This window comes from Bos mutus, chromosome 15 (assembly GCF_027580195.1).
Source record: "Bos mutus isolate GX-2022 chromosome 15, NWIPB_WYAK_1.1, whole genome shotgun sequence".
NCBI lineage: Eukaryota > Metazoa > Chordata > Mammalia > Artiodactyla > Bovidae > Bos > Bos mutus.
Genome location: NC_091631.1, coordinates 23,242,891 through 23,269,638, shown reverse-complemented (window position 1 = coordinate 23,269,638; position 26,748 = coordinate 23,242,891). Strand labels below are relative to the sequence as shown.

The 26,748-nt window shown below is 38.4% G+C and overlaps 1 protein-coding gene across 5 annotated transcripts in view; it reads left to right on the top strand.

Annotated features, from left to right (window-relative positions):
* METTL15 (methyltransferase 15, mitochondrial 12S rRNA N4-cytidine) overlaps window positions 1–26,748 on the top strand; it is a 217,425-nt gene that overhangs the window by 170,701 nt on the left and 19,976 nt on the right. For 4 of the 5 annotated variants that reach the window (XM_005890673.3, XM_070383631.1, XM_070383630.1 and 1 more), the window contains 2 exons: window positions 737–928; window positions 7,645–7,823. In XM_005890673.3, coding sequence (XP_005890735.1) covers window positions 737–928; window positions 7,645–7,823 — 371 coding nt within the window. The remainder of the gene's footprint in view (window positions 1–736; window positions 929–7,644; window positions 7,824–26,748) is intronic. The other variant, XM_070383634.1, reaches the window with a different exon arrangement.

The window sequence follows — 26,748 nt, the reverse complement described above, 5'->3', positions numbered from 1 at the left end:
GCAATCCATCATGTCACAAATGGCAAGATTTTCTTTTTTATGACTGAATAATAATATATGTATACATATATATATGTAGATATAGAAATACATATGCATCTCAAGTTTTCTATCCATTCTCCCTTTGATGGACACTTAGGTTGTTTTAATGTCTTGACTATTGTAAATAATACTGTGATGAATATGAGGGTGTGCTGATATCAGTCCAACACAGTGTTTTTATTTCTTTTGGATATATTCCCAGAAATGGAATTGCTAGATAATATGGTAGTTCTATTTCTAATCTTTTGAGGAACTTCCATACTGTTTTCCATAGTCCCTGGACCAGTTTCCACTCCCACAAACACTGCACAAGGGTTTGTTCCTTTGATGGAATGGCATATGTTTCCCAGCCCATAGATTTAAGAACCTTTTTTTTTTTAAGAAAAAAATAAAAGGACTGGTCTGACAAGGGAATTTTTCTAATTCATGAACTTCTATACCTTCACACAGGTATAAATTGTGTTCATTAGCAGGAATAAAATTATGTTAACCCACCTCTGATGTTGAAACCAAAGATACACTTTCCTTATCCAAAAGTCTTTATATAGTGCAAAGCATATGACTGGCAGTTAGTAAATATATATTGGTTTAATAAGCTAATAATAGAGTGTGCAGCCTTTCATTGATCCTGGGCCTTAAGAAAGACTTTAATATAACAGAAGTGTTTTTTTCCATCTCCTGGTCTTATTCCCAGTAAACAGATCCGAGCTATCCTAGGCCAGTTCAGCCAGGCAGAAGCCTTACTAATGAAAGCTGGAGTACAGCCAGGGACTTTGGATGGAGTTCTTTTGGATCTTGGGTGTTCCTCCATGCAACTTGATACCCCTGAAAGAGGTTTTTCCCTTCGGAAGGATGGCCCCTTGGACATGAGAATGGATGGTGACAGGTGAGTATTGATAAAGCATTTTTCTCCTCACGGCAAAAAATCACTTTCTCAAAAAACATTCTGAATTTAATTTCCTTTTAAGACTGTAGAATTCCCATTACACGCCCACACCTAACACCATCCATACATAATAAATCAGTTTTGTTTGCTACTCATTATAGACTTTAGTCTTTCACTAGATTTGGGATTCTAAAAGAAAAATCATTGCTGTCTTTACACAAAATAGTGAAGAGGATAACTTTTGTATTGATTTTCTTTTTTACAGATACAATATGATCTTTTAGGCTTCTAATATTGATAAATCTGGTATAGAAACAATGGTTGCATTTTGGTGCAGACCCAACTATGCCTTTTGTGAAAAGTAAAAGGGACTTTACTTAATCCATATTCTTTTGAATACTGCATAAAGGCAAGATTCCAGAGGTCAGCAATTGTGTGTTTTGTCCTGTTTCTTGTATGGTCACAAAGATTCAACCTTCTCCAGAGAATCTAAAATTTATGGTACTGAATCAGACATAGTGCTGTGTGTAAGACAGCTTTTGATTTCTTCTTCATTCCTCACCACCTTGGAATTACATTTGTTTTCCATCATTTAAATAGGTAATATATACTAAATAACCACAAAGAGGGTCACATTCTAGGAAAGTATAGGATAACTTCTTTTAAATCTAAATAATTATAAAAGCTTAGATTAGCACTTGTCTCTCTGCCCAACTCTGGCCCAGGAACTGAATAGCCTGCATCTACAAAACAAGGCTTAAACATTTTTTTTTTCTCATTTTATGCAAACCCACCACCAAATTATGTGTCATGATCCATATATTTGGGAAGCTTACTTTCTAAAAAGAACATTAGACTTTCTCATATCTAAATTTGTAAACTATTGAATTACTAATCTGCAGTCCTAGACCTGCACAAACATTTGTACTGAAACATAGATTTTTCAACATTTCTTCCAGTCTGTCAGAAGGACCTATATATGAGAAGTTTAATGTCCAATTTAAGTCAACAATGTAATATTGAGTTGACCTTGACTTTTCCCCCCACAGACTTCTTCATCTCCTGGAAATTATTCACACGTAGACTGTTGCCCATGTTTTGCTATGACCTGCTAACTTAGAGTGTGACCCATACTTGTTGGAACCTTTTTGTTCTGCACCTTATACCTTCTTTTGCACAAATTGGCGTTCATGGAATGAAGAATGTGATCATAAAAGAAAATAATAAAAATCCTTTAAAGGCCGGTGACTAATAGTAAAGGTCAACTATCTTCTCATGTTTGGAGATTGAGTTTGTTGGGCAGAGGTAATAAAATGTCAAGCAAATTTCTGCTGTTCTTGTGTCTTGCTAAGAATGCCTTGTAAAATACAATGAACAATGCTTTGAGTTAGTAGTAGTAAATCTCCATATTGTTAATGTAAAATCATCATCCAACTGTAGTCTGTGAATCGAGAGTTTCTGAGGTTCTCCCCTAAGAACATGAAAATAAGCCCTTGAGAATTAAACTCTAAGTCAATATGTAATAGATAAGAATAGTATTGAGCAAATATATATTGAAAAGCAGGATGGCTTCCAGGTAGATAGCATAGACTAATAAGATATGTTAACAGATCTGAAGGAATTACATAGCATTCAGAAAGGAGAAATTGGTTCACATGACTTCATAGAAAAAGGAAAGTTAGAGATGAAAATATGTTTAATGCTAATCTAAGTGGTATTATGGGAAGAGGGAGACCAAGCCAATAAATCTGGCCAGACAAATCCTGAAAGCAAAGCTGATATTTCCCTGTGCTAAAGATGGATACAAGAGGCTTTCCTAACCTTTTGCTATTTAACACTGGAATGTTATAGCATAGTTTATTCTGTACTATCCCAAATTCAGCAATAGCTTTCAGATTATAATAAGTTCTTATGTAGAAGAAAGAAGTTCTGAGCTACAAGGACTTGTGGGTCTAGCTCTGCTGTCAGTTGCATTCTTCACTAGAAGGTAATGAATAGATTGCTACTTACATTAATATTTTTTTTCTCTCCTGAGTGTAGTAATTTGTAAGTGGGTGATCTCTGGAGGAATGACAAGATCTCATAACTTTGAATTTGGAGGGAAAGATTTTGTATCTTAGCTTCTCCACTATTTGAATGCCTATTCTCAACAGTAAAGGATCCGGATCCACCTGCAATGCAGAAGACGCAGGTTTTGAGAGGCTTAAAGGCAGGATGGCTAGGGGTCCCCAAGTGGAGGAAATAGACTGCAAGTGTCATAGACTGCACGTTTTCTTTCTCTCTCTCTTAAGCAGCAGGAGGAAACAAACTACAAGTGTCAGACATTTTTCCCCCTTCTCTATACAAAATTAAAAGGTTTCTTTTAAACTTCTGTATTGCCATTACCTGGTTCCATCTGAACTTAACTTTTCTCAAACCTTGAAGTAACCAATGCGTTTTTCTTATGGAAATATTTTTCTTAAGCTATGTAATGAACTATGTATTTGCTTGGAAATCTGCCTTTTTTCAAGATTCATGTCAATTGTTTTGTGACCCAGGATGACTCACCTTGTGCCAGTGTGATCTCAACATGCATGTGGTGGGTGAGGGGCCTGGTGCCACTCTCAGTTTTGAGGTATTTCCTTTCTCTAGTTAGCAGCTTGCTGATATCTGTGGTGTTGGAGAAGACTCTTGATAGTCCCTTAGACTGCAGGGAGATCCAACCAGTCCATCCTAAAGGAGATCAGTCCTGGCTGTTCATTGGAAGGACTGATGCTGAAGTTCAACTCCAATACTTGGGCCACCTCATGCGAAGAGTTGACTCATTGGAAAAGACCCTGATGCTGGGAGGGATTGGGGGCAGGAGGAGAAGGGGACACCAGAGGATGAGATGGCTGGTTGGCATCACCGACTCGATGGACATGAGTTTGAGTGAACTCCAGGAGTTGGTGATGGACAGGGAGGCCTGGCGTGCTGCGATTCATGGGGTTGCAAAGAGTCGGACACTACTGAGTGACTGAACTGAACTGAATAGGTATTATCACTTCTTGCTATAAACTGTGAAGGGGGCACTGTTTCTGCCCCCTTCTGATGTGTATGTCAGAAGCTTATTCTGTGTCTCTTATACTTTAATAAAATTTTATTGCACAAAAGCTCTGAACGATCAAGCCTCTTCACTGGCCCCTGATCGAATTCCTCTCCTCTAGAGGCCAAGAATCCCGGCATCAGTCACAGCTCATAGCAACAATCTTTCACTTTGATCCTTGGGTTGGCAAGATCCCCTGGGGGAAATGGCAACCCACTCCACTATTCTTGCTAGGAAATTCCATGGACAGAGGAGCCTGGGGGGCTACAGTCCATGGGGTTTCAAAAGAGTTGGACAGAGCAACTACACAACACAACAACAACATCTGAAACCTCCTAGCAGCCTGTCAGTTTTCCAGAATATTGTCCCTTTTGCAGCATTCGCCCTCTGGAAACTTCTACACCACTATTCAGTGTTATCATGACAGTAAAATAAAATCACTGAACTATATTTGAGTAAAATGCTCTTTTAATTTTCTTATTCAAAAATAGAAGGTTAAAGAAAAAAAAAAACTGCTAGGTACATCCATACTAATCGTAGGATTCTCCTAGTAGAATTGGATATATATTCTATGGTAGAACTGGATATACCCTGTGAGTCTAAATTTATCATCACTAAGAAGATTCATTCTGATGCTTGGTGGTTTGGGCCATTGAATTAACAGCTAGGTAAAAATCTAACAGGAATTTTTTGGTTGGGCCAAGAATGACATTTGGAACATCTAGCAATAGAAAATCTCTAAAAGACAGTGCTGCACTCAATATGCCAGCAAATTTGGAAAAGTCAGCAGTGGCCACAGGACTGGAAAAGGTCAGTTTTCATTCCAATCCCAAAGAAAGGCAATGCCAAAGAATGCTCAAACTACCGCACAATTGCACTCATCTCACACGCTAGTAAAGTAATGCTCAGAATTCTCCAAGCCAGGCTTCAGCAATACATGAACCGTGAACTTCCAGATGTTCAAGCTGGTTTTAGAAAAGGTAGAAGAACCAGAGATCAAATTGCCAATATCCGCTGGATCATGGAAAAAGCAAAAGAGTTCCATAAAAACATCTATTTCTGCTTTATTGACTATGCCAAAGCCTTTAACTGTGTGGATCACAATAAACTGTGGAAAATTCTGAAAGAGATGGGAATACCAGACCACCTAACCTGCCTCTTGAAAAACCTATATGCAGCTCAGGAAACAATGTTAGAACTGGACATGGAACAACAGACTGGTTCCAAATAGGAAAAGGAGTATGTCACAGCTGTATATTGTCACCCTGCTTATTTAACTTCTATGCAGAGTACATCATGAGAAATGCTGGGCTGGAAGAAGCACAAGCTGGCATCAAGATTGCCGGGAGAAATATCAATAACCTCAGATATGCAGATGATACCACCCTTATGGCAGAAAGTGAAGAGGAACTAAAAAGCCTCTTGATGAAAGTGAAAGAGGAGAGTGAAAAAGTTGGCTTAAAGTTCAACATTCAGAAAACGAAGATCATGACATCTGGTCCCATCACTTCATGGGAAATAGATTGGGAAGCAGTGGAAACAGTGTCAGACTTTATTTTGGGGGGATCCAAAATCACTGCAGATGGTGATTGCAGCCATGAAATTAAAAGACACTTACTCCTTGAAAGGAAAGTTATGACCAACCAGCATATTCAAAAGCAGAGACATTACTTGGCCAACAAAGTCTGTCTAATCAAGGCTATGGTTTTTCCTGTGGTCACGTATGGATGTGAGAGTTGGACTGTGAAGAAAGCTGAGCACTGAAGAATTGATGGTTTTGAACTGTGGTGTTGGAGAAGACTCTTGAGAGTCCCTGGGACTGCAAGGAGATCCAACCAGTCCATCCTAAAGGAATCAGTCCTGGGTGTTCTTTGGAAAGACTGATGCTAAAGCTGAAACTCCGGTACTTTGGCCACCTCATGCGAAGAGTTGACTCATTGGAAAAGACTCTGATGCTGGGAGGGATTGAGGGCAGGAAGAGAAGGGGACGACAGGATGAGATGGCTGAATGACATCACCGACTCGATGGACATGAGTTTGAGTAATCTCCGGGAGTTGGTGATGGACAGGGAGGCCTGGCGTGCTGCGATTCATGGGGTTGCAAAGAGTTGGACATGACTGAGTGACTGAACTGAACTGAAAGGACAGTGACATTCATTGAGATTCTCTGTGCCAGGCACTATGCTGTCTGTTTTATCAGTGCATGAACCCTTAGTTCTCTGAACAATTCTGTGGGATAAGTATTGTTACTTTCGTTTTACAGGTTTGAATTGAGGCTCCAATAGGTACAAATACATAATATGAGTAGCACAGTTGTGATTCTAATCAAGGTTGATCTGACTCTACAGATTAAACCTGTATCCTTAAAGCCATTATTGAAGGAGCAATGCATGTTGGATGGAAATAGGCCACCTTATAGGATGTTCATTGATCTGGGGGTACCATGGCAGCCATAAAAAATGAATAATAGGATCTGGAAAATAAGGTTACACACATGCACGCACAGAGAAGGAAAGAGATGGCGGTCATGGCGATATAGGGGACAAGCCAAGGATAACAATAAAGTTTTTTTCTGGAGGCACTAGACGTGTTAGAAAGGCTTAGTGTTGTTTTGGTGTTTTTGTTTGTTGCAGTGTTATATTTATGGATTCAGGTGTTTGTTGACAACCCCATTCTGATTGACAGTCAGGTCTTAAAGCTACCATATCTTCATTAAAGTCATTACAGTATGGTACCAACAATCAATCTAACACAGTAACTACAGGAGCAAGAACTGTACTATTAGCTGCGTAATAGTACAGTTCTTTCTAATAATTAGAAAGCTGTCTTTCTAATAATTAAGATCTCAGCTCACACTTATCATTCCTTGACCCATTTCCCTAAAGTAAAGTATATTGGAATGACCTGACAAAGTGAATATTATTTCTTGTGACTATAATTTATTCTATTTGACCAGAGGTCAAATTGCTTCATCTCCTCCACCTGAAATTGCCATATAGGCCTGTTTAGTGTTGTTTAACTATCAGGTTTTACCCCATGGTGACTTTTGTCATGAGTGTGTACGCCACTATTGTTAACATTTTGAAGTAATATATGGTATTACTGTTAAGGTCATTCTAGTTTTTGTGAGGGAAACTGACCAGCAGCATCTTCTTATTTAGACTTTCTGAATTTAATTTGTACCCTCTTATAAGTAGTAGGTTACTTTACATCCTTACATTTAGTTAAGTTCCTGAGATATAGACTCATTTAATATCAGTAAGCCTTTTAGCTTCTGTACTGAAATAAAAAATTCAAGCAGTAATTTAAATTTGAACAAACTAAATCTAAAATATTTTCCATTATTTTAGTTTAGGAGAAATCTCCATAAGAAATAATAACTTCTTTCTGAACCAGAGGCTAATAAAGTATTTTAACTTTCTGCTGCCCTGGACCTTATTGAATGTCCCACACAGTCCCACTTCCATCATTATGGGTATTTTAAATGAAAAATCTGTTTCATTTGTGTAAGATTTCAGTCTGTGACTTTAAACGCTTCAGAAGCCCTCTTAGACTATGTGTGTATGCCTGACTTGATCTCAATTCCGTGAAGTTTTACCTCTTATCAATGACAACTGACATCAGTGTACTAACTGACCCTTCTTGTGCCTAGGTACCCTGATATGCCCACTGCAGCGGATGTTGTGAACGCGTTAGATCAACAGGCACTTGCGTCCATCCTGAGAGCATACGGAGAGGAGAAGCACGCCAAGAAAATCGCTTCAGCAATCATTCAAGCACGCGGCCTCTACCCCATCACCAGAACCCAGCAGCTTGCCAGCATTGTTGCAGGTACCCTCATTAATTCTAAACAGTGTCTGAGAGAAGAAAAAATATATATACATATATGCGTGTATGTGTGTGTATGTATAAATCCCCTGAAGTCCCAGAGGGATTTATCTGTACTTGAAATCATGCAGGGTAGAATCTTGCCTATCCTTCTCTTATGCCAGCTTTTTTTGGTTTTGCAAGCCTCTCCCCTCCAACACCTCTCTCCCACAAACAATTTTTTAAAATATACTGTAGTTTGCTGATTAGTTTAATAATAGAATTTTTTGTTTTTTGCATGAGGTGATTTATCATTTGTGCCTACCAAGGTGAAATGTGGAATGACAGGAGTGGAAGAATTTCTCGATCCATCACAGTAGTTGATAAGCATCCTGTATAAGATCTGACATTACCTCTCTTAGTTTCACATTTCTGCATTTTAATATTTTGGGCAAAAGGAGAATTGCATTGCCCAACTGCTAAAATAAAATCCAGTGACTCATCCATCTATTCTAAACAACCAGCTAACAAAGAGTATGTGATGTATAGGTTATTCTACTTTGTGAATGCTAACTAAATCAGCCTGAGGGGCTTATTGAAACATTTCATCTTTTCTGCTCTTCGCCACTATAAACCTCTTGAACTTAAGTCTAGCTAGGAGGTGCTTTATTATAGCCTTTCTGTTTGAAGCCAAAGTTGTTTCACAGCTGTGTTCCATGATGAAAGTTTTCTAAGACAAAAATACAACTCCTGCAGTTATTTAACAGAATTCCAGTGGTAAATTCTTCATCTTGTTAGACCATCTGAAATCCTACATCATTTTCATTTACCAAAGGTAATAAGATTTTTTTCAAAAGTTCTTAGTAAGTTACTTTAAGTAGCCAAAGAAGGAAAAAAGGGAATACTTATGTAGCTTGTAAAAAGAACCTAGTTGTAGTTGCCTCTATCTTAATATTATTCATAGTTCAAGGAATAAAACAATATAAATTCACTAAGATCAAGATTTAGAGATCCTGTAGCCATTGCTCTATAACATAAGTTAATAAGACTATGTTCTACTTAGCTACTAATCATAAAATATGAAGAGTGGACCAAGTCTTTAATTTTTTGCTATATACCTCAAGGCCCTTTCCTCTTACTATTGAAATTCCTGTAACAAGTAAGGGTAAATTCTTGCAGTTATGTCAGCATAAAATATTCCATGATTTTCTCCCCCAAAGCATTTATACCAGCAGATTGACATCAATTCACCCTGTCTTCTGTCCCTTCCCTTCTTCCTACTCCATACGTACTAACACATCTATCTCCACCTTATCCTTTCTGTCATTGACTAGCTGTGTTCTCTGTCTTCCATTTTGGAAAGAAGAGCAGTGAGAAGTCACATTATTTTTTATTAATAAGAAAATCCAAAACTTTCGGTGTTGAAAAACGAGGACTCAGGGTTAGAGGGCATCCTAGAGATCATCCAGTCAAAGAACCTTATCTGATAATTGAAGAAACCAAGTCAAGGGATGGTGAGCAGTATCCTCAGTGGTACAACTTAATCAGTGACAACATCAGATCTAGAATTTGAAAAGTCATGTATTTGAGGCATCATTGAGAATCTGCCTTTAAGAAATTAAGCTAGCTTTTCTGTCTCAGAACTCTAATCTATGAATTTGGGAAAATAACAGTATGGTATTCAATAGAAATTATATGAAGTTGTAGAATAGGAACAATTTAAGTGTTTTCAGAAAAATCGTGTTGTGAAAAGCGTATTTTGGCCAAGACAAATGATATAAACATGAGAATTTTCATGTATGTGTAGGTAAATCCCCATGTTAGGTAAATGCCATTGAAAACTTGAGTGCTTTATAATCCATTTTTATGGCTCAAATCAGCCCATATAATACAACTTTACTGATGATGATATAATTCTTTGGAGAAGGGAAAAACAGAAAAAATTGTTTTCCATTTTGTGCTTATTTATTCAAAAAATATTTTGGGAGAGGCTGCTATATTCCAGGCATTTTACTAAATACTAAAAGTAGAATGAGAAGCAAATCAGAAAGCTTCTATTTCATGAAACTAACAGGCTAATAAGTGATAGAATAAAAACATGGTATTAGAAACTTGTACTTATAGTTGTAACACTCTTATTTATTGTAATTTTAAGTTATGATTGTGTGGCTCATAGAAAAAGTTGATTCAAGTGGAGAATTATAGAACATATATATATGTGTGTGTGTGTGTGTGTGTGTGTGTGTTGTAAAAACCATACCTTACATAACCACACCTGTGGCATATATTCTATAAGCTCTAATTTTGCTTTTATTAAAATTAAATAAGAATTTAAAGAGACTGCCAAAGCAATCTGAATGAGCACATTTTCTTGATTTTCATTATTTTTGTCTTAATAATTACCTCACCCACATCTAATTTGATTGCATTTGTACATGACTTACCTTTATAAGAGAAAAATTTCCAAAGTCTCCAACTTAGTATCCATGGAAACAGCAGCTGTGTTTCCTTTTGTATTCGTATTTTACCCATTCATGTGATATTTCATTAAATTATGTATTAACAATAGTAAGTGTCCTGGGCTGTAAGCAAACAGTTCTATGGTTCTTTTGGTGGGAGCAGGACTATATGGAACACTGGAGAGTAGAATGCAATGTGTTTAGTAGAGAAAGGGATTAATCTGTGAAGTCCTTTAAACAGAAGTCCCTTAAGAGAGCTGCTTCATAAAGGAAATACAGGAAGCAATGGAGAGCCCAAGAAGTTTCCCGTATTAGTTTCATAGTGCTGCTATAACAAAGCACCACACACTACATGGCTTAAAACAACAAAGTTATTCTTTCACAGTCCTGGAAGGCAGAAGTCCAAAACCAAAGTATCAGCAGAGCTCTGGGGAAGAATGTTTCCTTGACTCTTCCTAGTTTCTGGGAGTTGCCAACAGTCCTTGGTGATCCTTGGCTTGTAGATGCATCACTAAATCTACAGGCCACACCATCATCACATGGTGTTCTTGTGCATCTGTCTTTGTGTCCAACTTTCCTTTATTATAAGGACATCAGTCATGTTTGATACAGGGCCTACCCTAATCCAGTACACACTCATCTTATCTTGATTGTCTCTGCACAATTCTTATTTCCAAATAAAGTCACATTCACAGGGTTCTGGTGGACATGAACTCTGGGGGACACTGTTCAACCTAGTACAGTTCCTAAGCAATATCTTTATTTAACAAACCTGTATTTTATCAGGCTATAATGTGCAGGATTATATTTGAATGTCTTTTCTGGTTCTTCATAAATTCATGCTAAATATGTTCAATATTATCAAGCACTTTGGGAAATATGCCAGTGTTCCTGACACATAGTAAAACCCATATATGGATGAACATTTAAATTGCTTCCTTTGCTTTCAAAATACTAATAATCTATCACAACAAGAAAGACCACCACTCTTCTAATCACAATATACTTAGTAGAATTATATAATAATTCAAGTGATTAAGCTGTATTTATAAAACCTGAAGCCTAGTGCCATTGGTAGTACAAATAACTACAGTTTGAGTATTTTCCCAATCATGGGAGTTCCAGAAGACAGATTTGGGGCTTTCAGTTGGGCAGAACACTTACAACTACCATGAATTACTTTGTAAATTACCAAGTCAGTAATTTGTAAGATAATTCCAAAAACAACCTGAAGGACTTCACTGATTATACACACTATTTAAAACTCGTAGCCAGGAATTTTCATGTAAATAACACATATACAGTTGTTCCCTCCACTAAAGTTCCCTACACCTACCCTTTCCTGTGGCTAATGTCAGCTCTTCCTTTTGAGCTTAGTTGAAATGTCACTTCCTTTAGGAATTTTTTTCCAGTCCTACACAAATTAGTTGAGATTCTCTCCTTTTTGCTCCCATAGCACTGCATTAGCTTGTCGTAGCGTTTGTGCTGTTCTTGTCTCTTGCTTACTATTTATCTTTTCCCCTGGACTTATACTGTCTAATATAGTTGCCACTAGCCACATATGTCTGTCGAGCTCTTGAAATGTGGTTGCTCTAATTTGAGAAGTGTCCTATATGCAAAATACACACAAATTTGGGGGCTTAGTTTGAATAAAGAATTTAACATCTCAAAAAATTTTATGTGCATTATATGTTGAAATGAAAAAAATGAATCTCCCATACCAAAACGGTCTAACATTAATATTAAAATACTCAGGTAAATTAGAAAATACACATTGCCCTCCTTGGGATACTCTGAAAAAAAAATACTCATACAATAGTTTTACTAATTAAGAATCTTTAAAGATGAGAAATGGTACATATAAAATTACTCAAGCTCTTCAGGAAAAAGATTTATGCATTTAATTTTGACAAAATGGCCATGGCCTAGATTTTGCAGATTAATGTATATTCGATTTGTGTAGGCTTAAAAATGATTTTGGCTCTGGATATCTCTGAATTAAAAAAAAGTCTGATTATTTTCCTCAATAAACTGCTCATATTTCATACAGAGCTATTCTTAATTCCATTTCTCTTTCAATTCTCTGGATACATCAAAGGGGAAAAAAATGACCATTTAATCTTAACTATTAAATTTATTTTAATGTAAAGATCTTAGTTCAAGTCCTGGTTCTACAACTTGCTTTCTGTGTAAACTTGAACAGTTCTACGCTGCATCTTTCTCATCTTGAAATGGAAGTAAATAATATTTATGGTGAAAGTGAATAATATTTATGATGATCATCTTTATTTTTGTTTAGCCAATGTTAATCCTATTAATCATATTTTACTTTAATGAATATTGAAGTTCACTTGGAGTTTCCAAGCTCATGCAAAAATCAGAGAAATATACTGATCACTTTTCAGGTCATTGGGATTTGGATTCAAATTCACAAAATGTATAATTAATGCATTGATTATCAAACATTGACAGAAGGCTTATACTATCAATTTTCAATGGGAAAAGGGGGGTGGGAAGAAGCTTCTTAGATATGTCTAATCCTTATTGATTAAACATATAGACATTATTCCCTGGCTAACTCTATGATGTAACCTTTATTCTGACTCATGTACTGGGTACAAGGCCAGAGCTTAATGATTGCTTGTTGAACAAATAAATCAATAAAAAGATGTGTACATTCTCGGCCAAAGTAAAATAAAAATTCAGGAAAAACAATTATAAATTGTTAGCTATTACTGAGAATCAATTGTACTCTGCCCTTCAGTTTGAAGAGCAGGGAACCTAAGCATCAAAGTCCTCAGTATCAGTTAAAGCAGCTTCAGGGATAGGTGAGACTCCCTAGGACATGGCATCAAAAATCCTCAAGTTCTATTTCTGTTTCTGCAGTTTATTAGATTTGTGAACTTAAATAAGTCACTTATCTTATCTGATACTTATTTTCTTGTCTGGAAGAGAGGGATAGCTAATTCCTAATATGACCAATAAAGGAGATCATATTTGGAAAGTTCTCTGTGGCTCAGACAGTAAAGCGTCTGCCTGCAATGTGGGAGACCTGGGTTTGATCCCTGGGTTGGGAAGATCCCCTGGAGAAGGAAATGGCAACCCACTCCAGTACTCTTGCCTGGAAAATTCCATGGACAGAGGAGCTTTGTAGGCTATAGTCCATGGGGTCACAAAGAGTCGGACACGACTGAGAGACTTCACTTCACCTCACTGTGAATTTTAAAGTGTAAATACACTTTTAAGCATTTTATTCTCTTTGTCCAGTACTTGGATGATCCAGAGAGCAAATAAGTACACTAGTTAGAACCCTGAGTGTGGTCTTCTACCCTGGAATTCCTGTCCACAGGCAAATCACAGTGTGATTCCAAGCTATTTTTTCTTTAGAGGTTACATGAGAAGGTATATGAGTTTTATAAAGAATAGTCATTCTTTTTTCCATTGGTACATGTAAGGTATATCTTTCCACAGTAGCATTGGTGGCTTAGGCCTCAACTTGCCTTTGAAATCACTACCTTTTCCCAGCAAAATTTTGTTAATTCAGAGAGAAATTTTAAAAGTAAAAAATAAAGCATTCATTAAGAAACGCATCACCATCAAATTTTAGTGGAATATAAACTGTTTCCTGATGAAGCTAATCAGACTGGTTTGCCATTCCTTTGTTGTTTTAATAGCCTACATGTTGCTTCCTCCTTCTTTCCCAAAAAGCACTCTTTTTAGTAATGTTGCCATAATAAGAAATAAACAAAGATGTCCAAGAGTTCAATTATGATGATAGTAAAAAATGGTATGGTCAAACCTACAGTCAAATTTGGATGGTTTGCCATTGAGTCATAGTTGTCTTTGCTGCTGCCTATGATAATGCATTTATTCTTCTGTCATTTTAAATTTGAGTTCAATCTGTTATACCCTGTGTGTATTGGTATGGTAACTTCATGCCAGCTAAATTATCAAATGACATTTCATAAGTAAACTTATTTCTTATTTTAATAAGTAATCTTTCCCAGAGACATTCTGTACAAGAAGTTCAACTCAGAAGAGAATGAAATGAAATGTGGGAAGAAAAAAAAAAGAAAGGGAAACCTGAAAATCTTCCTTCTAAAAAATCTGGTTATGCTCAGTTTGAAGTACCAAATAGGATGTAGGAAATGCTAATCCCAAGTGACTGTGGCCTAATCCTAATTTAATAATGCTGCTGCTGCTGCTGCTGCTAAGTCGCTTGAGTCTTGTCCAGCTCTGTGCAACCCCATAGATGGCAGCCCACCAGGCTCCGCCGTCCCTGGGATCCTCCAGGCAAGAACACTGGAGTGGGTTGCCATTTCCTTCTCCAGTGCATGAAAGTGAAGTTGCTCAGTCATGTCTGACTCTTCGTGACCCCATGGACTGCAGCCTACCAGACTTCATCCATGGGATTCTCCAGGCAAGAGTACTGGAGTGGGGTGCCATTGCCTTCTCCAATAATAATGCTAGCTAACACTTTTTGAACTAATACTAGGCACTAAATTATTTTCGGTTATTAACTCAGTCCTCATGACTACCTATAAGGCAAGTACTATTTTTATCCCCATTTTACAGATGAGGAACTAAAAACACAAAGAGGCTTGATAGGTTGTCTCTTGTCAAGTGGAGCTGGAATTGAAAGCTAGTAATCTCTCTCTGGAGGCTTCCCAGGTAGCTCTAGCAGTAAAGAACCCATCTGCCAGTGCAAGAGATGTAAAAAGATGAAGGTTCTATCCCTGGGTTGGGAAGATTCTCTGGAAGAAGAAATAGAAAACTACCCCAGTATTCTTGCCTAAAACATTCCATGGAGAGAGGAGCCTGGTGTGCTACAGTCCATGGGGTCACTAAGAGTCAGACGTGGCTGAGCACAGGCACACAGACAATTTCACTCTAGACTCTGTACTCTTATGTACAACACTACTCTAAATCCCTTTCTCATGATAGGGCACAGCATGAATTTTCAGTGGAGAACACTGATAGCTCAATCTTCCAGGATCTCATATACTCATATAGGAAATAGTCATATAAGCAATTCACTCTGTCACCCTATAATAAATCACCCTATAATAAATGATATGGATAACAGAGTCAAAAACAAAAGGATATGGAAATACAGAGAAGGGAGCAACTGATTTTAATGTGCTTTTAGAGGGTTTGGGTAGAAGTTACAGACAAAGAGACCTTTGAATTGAACCTTTTAAGAGGGAGAGTGATGGCTATTTATAGAAAAGACCCTGTCACACAGTAGAAACTTATTAATTACAGAAATGAAAAAAAAAATCAATAAATAAATGAAGCAGGTAAGATTTCAGGGAGCTGTGAGGAATAGAAAACGGACAACTCATGGTCCTATCCCAGGACCCAGCACACTTATAATCCCTGGAATTCTTCATTATCTTGAGATCTTCTATCCTAAATGTGACCTTGAATTAAGTCAGATTCTTTATTTAGAATAACCAAGTCCTCATGGTTTTCCTGATTATGGCAGAATTTTAGACTGCTTCTAGGGTATGAGAGAAGGGAAATGTGTCCTTTTACATCATTACTCCATTTCTTACTGTTTTATACTCTGTATACTTTTGCAAGTGAAAATTAAGTCATGTCTAAGTCATGTCCAACTCTTGTGATCCCATGGACTGAAGCCTGCCAGCCAGGCTGTATATAGGCAGGCTAAATCCCATCTGTCTATGGGATTTCCTAGGCAAGAATACTGGAGTGGGTTGCCATTTCCTTCTCCAGAGGATCTTCCCAGCCCATTGCAGGCAGTCTCCTGCATTGCAGGTGGATTCTTTACGTACTGAGCCAGACTGTTCTTGGTTCCTGGCTAATTTGATTTCTTTCAAGTTCTATACCTAGCTAACTGTGGCTAGCCTTACTTAGTCCTGACCAGCTTCTACTTCATCTTTTATCATTCTGGGCCCAATTTTCTTACTCTTTCATCTTTACTTCACTACCATAGGTATCTTTCATTTTGCGTCTTTAACTCTTCACATGGAATATTGCTTTTATCCATTTCCTTGGGAATCTTGGGATACCACCCCACCCCACCAAGGTCCAATTTTTATTACCACCTACTGCCCAAGTCTCAATTTTCCTGATTCTTAATTCCTTACTCTGTCACACTGCTGCTGCTGCTAAGTCACTTCAATTGTGTCCGACTCTGTGCGACCCCATAGATGGCTGTCACTCTGTCACTAATTGGCTGCTATTCAAGACAAGTCAATTTTCACTCTGGTCTGTTTTATTTTCTTACAAAAGATGGGTGTATTAGACCTCCCCCACAATCCCTAATGTGTTATGAAACTATAACAGACATTTTCCTAGCCCACAGTGTGGATACTTCAGAAATACCTTTGAATTATTTCTAAGTTACCTCCCCCCAATTTGATCAGTTTTAAAATTCTGTCCTGATCCTCACTGGTGATTGACTTCTCTCCTTTTCCATACCTATCAGGACCACTGTTTATCCCTTATTTAGATTATTACAATAACCTCCTTAAAGATCTACCAGCATTTATTTTCCTCACTCAAATCCATCTTACACATATTTTGGAGTGTCCATCCAGCCTACATCCTCTTTCCTTGCAATTGCATAGGTCCCTACCAACTCCCAATACCTGATAACAGAAGGGTAAAACCTGTGTAGCCATGTTCATTGATTACCCTTGAAGCAACTGATTATAAAGAGTCATGTAAATTAGATACGTCTCTCAAATTTTGAACCATGAAGACCAGAATCTATAATTATATGGTATTGGGAATGAAGAATTAGGGCCAGATTTGCATCTCTTTCAATCAAGAACAAGGTGAAAGCCGTAATTAGGAGAATTGGGAATCAAGAACAGAGTGAAGAAAATTAATTGCAGAAATAATAGACATCCAGAAAATGGAGATGTTCAGAGATATACACACACAAATCCATGTACAAATGTGTGGAAAGAATGCTTGTCTGTAAGCTTTTCAGTTCTCTTAAGGTCTACTGCTATTCCCTACAGCTGACTTCCTGTGATTCATGAGTGTGAGTGAGTGAGTGAGTGTGAAGTCGCTCAGTTGTGTCCGACTCTTTGCGACCCCATGGACTGTAGCCTACCAGGCTCCTCAGTCCGTGGAATTTTCCAGGCAAGAGTACTGAAGTGGGTTGCCATTTCCTTCTCCAGGGGATCTTCCCAACCCAGGGATTGAACTCACGTTTCCCGCTTTGCAGGCAGACGCTTTACTGTCTGAGCTACCAGGGAAGCCCCCTGTGATTCATACATTTCCTTTTAATAATTGTTTTTTATTTTAGTGGACTTTGTCCCATTCTTTAACATCCAGTCAACCCCCTAGGACATCACGGCTTTACTAATCATGTCATTTACTTGTTCAAAAACTTTCAGTGGCTATCCTTTGCTCACGTGTTTAATCCCAAACTCCCAAACTTGATATATTTGGGTCCATTCTGTAATCTAGAACATTCTTTTCACACCTCTCTAATTATCCTATGTATTCCTGCCTAAATGTTCTGTCCTTTTTCCTCCAAACATGGTTTTTTTCTCCAAAAAATAAAAAGTTCTCCTTCCATCTCCACTGGTTTAAAACCTGTCTACCATTAAAGCCCAACTTAAATGATGCTTTATATTTTTCATGATTCCATCCTTGATCGCCCAACTTGGTCTTTGATTTAAACTACTATAGCAGCTTGTTCATCTTTTAACTTCTTCATAACAGTGTGGCGTGACTGGAGAATGCAGGCTTTCAAATCAGAACTACATTCAACCCTGGGTTTTGCTATTTAACAGTTGTATAACTTTGCCAAGTTGTTTAATCTTTCTAGGCCTTAGAGAAATAGGTATTAAGCAAATAATGATGCAAATAAACAAATAATTATAAATTGTATAAGTGTTATGAAGAAAACAGATAGGGTTTAGTGTTAAACTACATGGTTTAGTATAATTGTACAAAGTTTGCAGTTGGTGCTAGTGGTAAAGAACCTGTCTGCCAATGCAGGAGACTTAAGAGTCACGGGTTTGATCCCTGAGTCGGGAAGATCCCCTGGAGGATGGCATGGCAACCCACTCCAGGATTCTTGCCTGGAGAATCCCATGCCAGAGGAGCCAAGAAGACTCAATTCAATAGAGTCACAAAGACTGAAGCGACTTAACACACACAAGGCTTACGGAGAGTACAGTAGGGGGCCCTAGCCTGGTTAGGGGTTTTAGGAAGGCTTCCCTGAAGAAGTAGCCTTTACACAAATCTAAAAGAATAAGCAGCCAAGTGACAATTCTAGGAGAAGCATTCTCAAGACAAAGAAACTAAGCAATAACAAAGGCCCTGAGGCCCTGCTGTATCCTTCTCCATCACTAGTATTTTCTCTTCTCCTCTCTGGGGTGTTGCTTCACTCAGTCCCAGTTTTTTGTTTGTTTGTTTTTAATTTCATGTTTCATATCACGATTTGTGTTCTATTAGTAAGTTTAATTCTCATTGCCCTATCTCTTTGTGACATTTTATAGCATAATCTCAATAACTGCAAGCGTCAGTTTAGTCTGTCTGTTAGCTATACCGCTCTGGTGGTTGACTAACCTTTGCTGCTAAAACACTAGAATGTGAATAGACTAGGATAAGCACTGCTTTTTTAATTCTAGTATTTTTTTATTCTTTCCTTTTGATGATTTCCCTTTTCTTTTGGTAATTTTTTAAAAGATATAAACTGAAGTAAAAGTCTCTCTCTCAGTCGTGTCCAGCTCTTTGTGACCCCGTGAACTGTAGCCTGCCAGGCTCCTCTGTCTGTGGAATTCTTCAGGCAAGAATACTGGAGTGGGTAACAATGCCTTTCTCCAGGGGATCTTCCCAACCCTGGGATTGAACCCAGGTCTTCTCATCACAGGCAGATTCTTTACAATCTGAGCCATCAAGGGAAGCCCTGTGGGATATTGACATCTGAGCAAATAATTCTCCATGAGTCTTTCAGTACTAATTTTTCTTCCTTTCCTTGTGCCTTAAATGCTGTTGTTTGCTAGGAGTTCAATCCTTCATTCTTTTCTCACTGTACATGTAATGCTGGACAAACCCATCCATTTCTACAGACCTGACATCATCCATATGCCCATGTACAGCTCAAATCTCTTCTGAACTCTAGACCCATATTTGTCACTACTGTCTGAACATATCAACTATTTACCCCACAAGCATATGAAGTTCAGCTTTCCAATCTCATCTTGCTTACACTGACCATGCCCTTTTTCTGTTTCTAATGCACCTAATCACATTTACTCAAAAGCCCAAATCAGAACCTTCAAATCAACCTTAATTTGAAGAGAAATGGTGTATCACTAAAACTTCTAAATTCTGCCTCCTAAAATCATTATGTTCCTTTCTACCCCAATTTCCACTGTTGCTGCTTTATTATATGCCTTTATTATCTATGCCAGAATATTCACCATAGTCTTCTAACTGGAATCTATACCTTCTGTGTCTCCAGTCCCCACCATCCCAACCTCTACCAGAATTATATTTATAAAATACAAATCTCCTACTATCACACATCTCCTTAAAATCCTTAGTAGGTTCCCTATTATCTGTAGGACAGAACCTAAACTCCTAACATGAAAAACAAGTCTCTTTGTGATCTGGCTTCTGCCTGTTTTTTTTTTAAAGTAATTTCTTCACCACCTTCTCCACTCTGCCTCCCCCTCCATCCCACACCCAATGCACTCTATGTCTACACCAAATTGCTTACCATTCATGGTCCTAGAACTCACTTTATGCTTTCACACTTTTCTCCTTTTGTATGTGATCTTTCTCTGCAAGATATGTTGTTCCTCATTTCTCCTTCCACTCAAAAACAGAAAAAAAAATTGTCTGCTTCTTTCAAGACTAGACATTATTTTGGATCCTTTCGGAACTTTTCTTTTTACTGTCCTCCTGAGGTTGCTTACTTGCCACATGAGCATTTACTTCATTACACTCTGTCTTCCTCATAACCTGCCTGAACTCTTTGAATGTAGAGTAACCGTATCTAAGTTTCCAGAGCAGCCTCAGCACTCATCTTCTGGGAACTGGTTTAAAGGATAAATGAGTGGGTTAGAGGAGGCAGGAACTATTCAATCAGGTAGATTTGAAGTGACTCTGTCATCTAAATTTGTAAATTTGGGCATTTATTACCTTCTCTGAATTGATGTTTCTTAATCTGAAAATCTCTTCCTGGCTGCTCTGGCAAAGCACAGCTGCTGCTCCTTACTTTGGAAGAGAGGTATTGGGAAGAGATACCCCACATCCAAGGTAAGAGAAACCCAAATAAGATGGTGGGTGTTGCAAGAAGGGATCAGAGGGCAGACACACTAAAATCATAATCACAGAAAACTGGTCAATCTAATCACACTAGGATCACAGCCTTGTCTAACTCAATGAAACTAAGCCATGCCCTGTGGGGCCACCCAAGACGGGCAGGTCATGGTGGAGAGGTCTGACAGAATGTGGTCCACTGGAGAAGGGAATGGCAAACCACTTCAGTATTCTTGCCTTGAGAACCCCAAGAACAGTATGAAAAGGCAAAATGATTGGATACTGAAAGAGGAACTCCCCAGGTCGTTAGGTGGCCAGTATGCTACTGGAGATCAGTGGAGAAATAACTCCAGAAAGAATGAAGGGATGGAGCCAAAGTGAAAACAATACCCAGTTGTGGATGTGACTGGTGTTAGAAGCAAGGTCCGATGCTGTAAAGAGCAATATTGTATAGGAATGTCAGGTCCATGAATCAAGGCAAATTGGAAGTGGTCAAACAAAAGATGGCAAGAGTGAACGTTGACATTCTAGGAATCAGCGAACTAAAATGGACTGGAATGGGTGAATTTAACTCAGATGACCATTATATCTACTACTGCGGGCAGAAATCCCTCAGAAAAAATGGAGTAGCCATCATGGTCAACAAAAGAGTTTGAAATGCAGTACTTGGATGCAAACTCAAAAATGACAGAATGATCTCTGTTTGTTTCCAAGGCAAACCATTCAGTATCACGGTAATCCAAGTCTATGCCCCAACCAGTAACGCTGAAGAAGCTGAAGTTGAACGGTTCTATGAAGACCTGCAAGACCTTTTAGAACTAACACCCCAAAAAGATGTCCTTTTCATTATAGGGGACTGGAATGCAAAGGTAGGAAGTCAAAAAACCCCTGGAGTAACAGGCAAATTTGGCCTTGGAATATGGAATGAAGCAGGGCAAAGACTAATAGAGTTTTGCCAAGAGAATGCACTGGTCATAGCAAACACCCTCTTCCAACAACACAAGAGAAGACTCTACACATGGACATCACCAGATGGTCAACATCAAAATCAGATTGATTATATTCTTTGCTTCCAAAGATGGAGAAGCTCTATACAGTCAGCAAAAACAAGACCAGAAGCTGACTGTGGCTCAGACCATGAACTCCTTATTGCCAAATTCAGACTTAAATTGAAGAAAGTAGGGAAAACCACTAGACCATTCAGGTATGACCTAAATCAAATCCCTTATGATTATACAGTGGAAGTGAGAAGTAGATTTAAGGGCCCAGATCTGATAGATAGAATACCTGATGAACTATGGACTGAGGTTTGTGACCTTGTACAGGAGACAGGGATCAAGACCGTCCCCATGGAAAAGAAATGCAAAAAAGCAAAATGGCTGTCTGGGGAGGCCTTACAAATAGCTGTGAAAAGAAGAGAAGTGCAAAGCAAAGGAGAAAAGGAAAGATATAAGCATCTGAATGCAGAGTTCCAAACAATAGCAAGGAGAGATAAGAAAGCCTTCTTCAGCGATCAATGCAAAGAAACAGAGGAAAACAACAGAATGGGAAAGACTAGAGATCTCTTCAAGAAAATTAGAGATACCAAGGGAACATTTCATGCAAAGATGGGCTCGATAAAGGACAGAAATGGTATGGACCTAACAGAAGCAGAAGATATTAAGAAGAGGTGGCTAGAATACACAGAACAACTGTACAAAAAAGATCTTCATGACCAAGATAATCACAATGGTATGATCACTCACCTAGAGCCAGACATCCTGGAATGTGAAGTCAAGTGGGCCTTAGAAAGCATCACTACGAACGCAGCTAGTGGATGTGATAGAATTCCAGTTGAGCTATTTCTGGATGATGATGCTGTGAAAGTGCTGTACTCAATATGCCAGCAAATTTGGAAAACTTAGCAGTGGCCACAGGACTGGAAAAGGTCAGTTTTCATTCCAATCCCAAAGAAAGGTAATGCCAAAGAATTCTCAGTGCTAAGTTGCTTCAGTCGTGTCCGACTCTGTGCAACCCGATAGACGGCAGCCCACCAGGCTCCCTTGTCCCTGGGATTCTCCAGGCGAGAACACTGGAGTGGGTTCCATTTGCACTCATCTCACATACTAGTAAAGTAATGCTCAAAATTCTCCAAGCCAGGCTTCAGCAATACATGAACCGTGAACTTCCAGATGTTCAAGCTGGTTTTAGAAAAGGCAGAGGAACCAGAGATCCAATTGCCAACGTCTGCTGGATCATGGGAAAAACAAGAGAGTTCCAGAAAAACATCTATTTCTGCTTTATTGACTATGCCAAAGCCTTTAACTGTGTGGATCACAATAAACTGTGGAAAATCCTGAAAGAGATGGGAATACCAGACCACTTGACCTGCCTCTTGAAAAACCTATATGCAGGTCAGAAAGCAACAGTTAGAACTGGACACGGAACAACAGACTGGTTCCAAATAGGAAAAGGAGTATGTCAAGGCTGTATATTGTCACCCTGCTTATTTAACTTCTATGCAGAGTACATCATGAGAAGCACTGGGCTGGAGGAAGCACAAGCTGGAATCAAGATTGCCAGGAGAAATATCAGTCACCTCAGATATGCAGATGACACCACCCTTATGGCAGAAAGTGGAGAGGAACTAAAAGGCCCCTTGATGAAAGTGAAAGAGGAGAGTGAAAAAGTTGGCTTAAAGCTCAACATTCAGAAAACAAAGATCATGACATCTGGTCCCATCACTTCATGGGAAATAGATGGGGAAACAGTGGAAACAGCATCAGACTATTTTTCTGGGCTCCAAAATCACTGCCAATGGTGACTGCAGCCATGAAATTAAAAGACGCTTACTCCTTGGAAGAAAAGTTATGACCAACCTCTGCTGCTGCTGCTGCTAAGTCACTTCAATCGTGTCCGACTCTGTGCAACCCCGTAGGTGGCAGCCCTCCAGGCTCCACCATCCCTGGGATTCTCCAAGCAAGAACACTGGAGTGGGTTGCCATTTCCTTCTCCAATGCATGAAAGTAAAAAGTGAAAGTGAAGTTGATCAGTCATGTCTGACTCCCATAGCATATTAAAAAGCAGAGACATTACTTTGCCAACAAAGGTCCGTCTAGTCAAGGCTATGGTTTTTCCTGTGGTCATGTATGGATGTGAGACTTGGACTGTGAAGAAGCCTGAGCGCTCAAGAATTGATGCTTTTGAACTGTGGTGTAGGAGAAGACTCTTGAGAGTCCCTTGGACTGCAAGGAGATCCAACCATTCTGAAGGAGATCAGCCCTGGGTGTTCTTTGGAAAGAATGATGCTGAAGCTGAAACTCCAGTACTTTGGCCACCTCATGCGAAGAGTTGACTCATTGGAAAAGACCCTGCTGCTGGGAGGGATTGGGGGCAGGAGGAGATGGGGTCAACAGAGGATGAGATGGATGGATGGCATCACCAACTCGTTGGACATGAGTTTGGGTAAACTCCGGGAGTTGGCGATGGACAGGGAGGCCTGGCATGCTCCAATTCATAGGGTCGCAAAGAGTCTGATACGACTTAGCGACTAAACTGAACTGAACTGAATATGAAAATATAAATTATAGCAACTACCTCACAGAATTCTTGGATAACTGAAGCAGACAATATATTTTAAATACCCGATGAAGACTGATCTCTAGTAGACTTTTTTTTTTTTTACTTCTGTTGAATGAACACATAAAAATGAGTGAGTGAGCAGGTATTGAGTGGTGAAATGCATTTTAGTGAATAGAACAAATGCTGAAAAAATTTTATAATGGATTCACCAGTAGAGATTTCCTACACATGCAGCAGCTGTCTCACTTTTTGAAGGGATGGTTAAGATGTCAGCAGGCAGAGATGTTACAGTCATCAAGCTAGGAACCTGAAGCTTGAGAAGCAGTGTTAGAAAAGACCAAGAGTGGAGAAAGCATCCCTTTTTTCTTGAAAACATTTCCTGCTGTTACTTTACCTTCCCTCTGGCCCTCTTTTCTTCATCACATCAAAGAACTCTAAAGATGGGCTGACTGCCAATTCATTCAGTATGCATGAGAATCTCATTAACCAGGTGACAAGCTAGCCCTGACATAATTAGCTCTAGGCTTGGATTTTAAAGAATGTTATTGTTGTTGTTGTTGTTTAGTCACTAAGTCATGTCTAATTCTTTGCCACCCCATGGGCTGCAGCACACCAGGCTTCCTTGTTCTTCGCTATCTCCCAGAGTTTGCTCAAACTAATGTCCGTTGAGTTGGTGATGGCATCCAACCATCTCATCATCTGTTGGCCTCTTCTCCTGCCCTCAGTCTTTCCCAGCATCAGGGTCTTTTCCAGTAATTCGTCTCTTTGCATCAAAGTGTTGGAGCTTTAGCATCAGCATCAGTCTTTCCAATGGAGAGAATGTGGTAATTATTAAAAATAATATAAATTATTATTGTTGAGTGAAAATCTCTGATGCCTAATTATTATTATTCAGTGAACTGTTTTAGAGACAGTATCATGGTAATGATTTGAAGGTACTATGTTTTCTTATTTAAAAAAAAAAAGAGTGTTAACATTTATGTAAAGTCCACTACGAAGCATTAATCTTGAGGCCTATGTGCCTCAGGTACGTATCTCAGAAGTTGAAACAGAATGATAATCTAGCAGGTAGGATATTTACATTGTTGACTTCATCCCTGTGCTCTGTAGATGAACATGGACTTTCATGACAAATTTAAAATAAAAGCCAGGTTGCTTGTCTTGCTATACTGCTTGCATATTTGCATTATTAGTCAGGGTTCACAACTCTTCATTCTGTTGTATCACTGAATAATGGAAAAAGAAATTCATTTTGGAATTGCACAGAAACTTGGATTCAAATTTTAGCCCTGCTGTTTACTAGATGTGTGAAATTGCACAAGTTATATAATCATTCTAATCCTCTCTAAGATAAAGATACTTCCTAATTTATAAGATTATTGTGATGATTAGAAATTATATTTTAAAACTACCTAGAGCAACTTCACTTTCACTTTTCACCTTCATGCATTGGAGAAGGAAACGGCAACCCACTCCAGTATTCTTGCCTGGAGAATCCCAGGGACAGGGGAGCCTGGTGGGTTGCCGTCTGTGGGGTCGCACAGAGTCAGACGTGACTGAAGCGACTTAGCAGCAGCAACAGCCATGTGCTAGAAATATTATAGAATTTGACAAAAACTAATCAATATGAGGAGTTTACTTTTATCTAGTTGTTGATAGAATCTTTTTCACAAATACATGTAAAAATGACTAAAATTCATGATCACAGAGATAATGTAAAATTTTCTCTAATATACAGACCTCCTTAAAACTCTGTGCTTCCATTGAGGATGATCCCTGGTCGAGGAACTAAGATCCCACATGGCAAAAAAAAAAAAATTTTTCTCTATTATAAAAACATCCTCATTTATGTCATACAACATTAAGAAATTCACGTGAAAGCTTTAAAAACGTTTAATACTACTCTACTACCACAACATATATATAGTTTGGCATATCATCTCTTTGTTTTTATTTATTCTCAAATTTTTTGAGCTGAAATGATTGAAAGTATATAACTTCAGAGTTTATTCACTTAATGTTTTATTATGTTACTTATTTTTATTCTAATATACTAGTCAATAAGAAATACCATAGTTTATTTAATCCTATATTCATTATTAGGTATTTGACTTACTTCCTAGTGGAGGCTATTATTGGAAGCTCTATAGTAAATATTTTTATGCACATTTAAGGGATTCTGGATCAGCAAGGAATATTTCCTTTCTAGGCTAAATCCCCTAAGTGAGATTAATGGCATCAACACACACACACACACACACACACACACACACACACACCTTGAGTCCTTGAAGCATTGTTTTTCAAAATGAACATACATCCTTCTAGAAATCAGTAGCCTTCTCTGGACATTATCCAAAGCACTGCTTCTGGAACAATTTGGTAGGCTAAAGCAGGCAGAAAATAAAAGTTTGGGTCAGGGGCTGAGTTCAGTATTAAATTTTGATATGGTAGGGGAAAAAAGCAGATACTTACAATCTATGTTTTAACTAAAATCTATGTGCTATAGGACTTTGGAGAAATTGGCCATCTATTCTTTAATTCAGTAAGATAGTCTATTAGTCTTTCAATAAGCCTGTTATGAGAAAAATGAAGAAAACATAATCCCTGCCTTCTGGAAGTAACACATAATCCTGACATACTTTGGAAGCTTATATTTCATTGGGAGC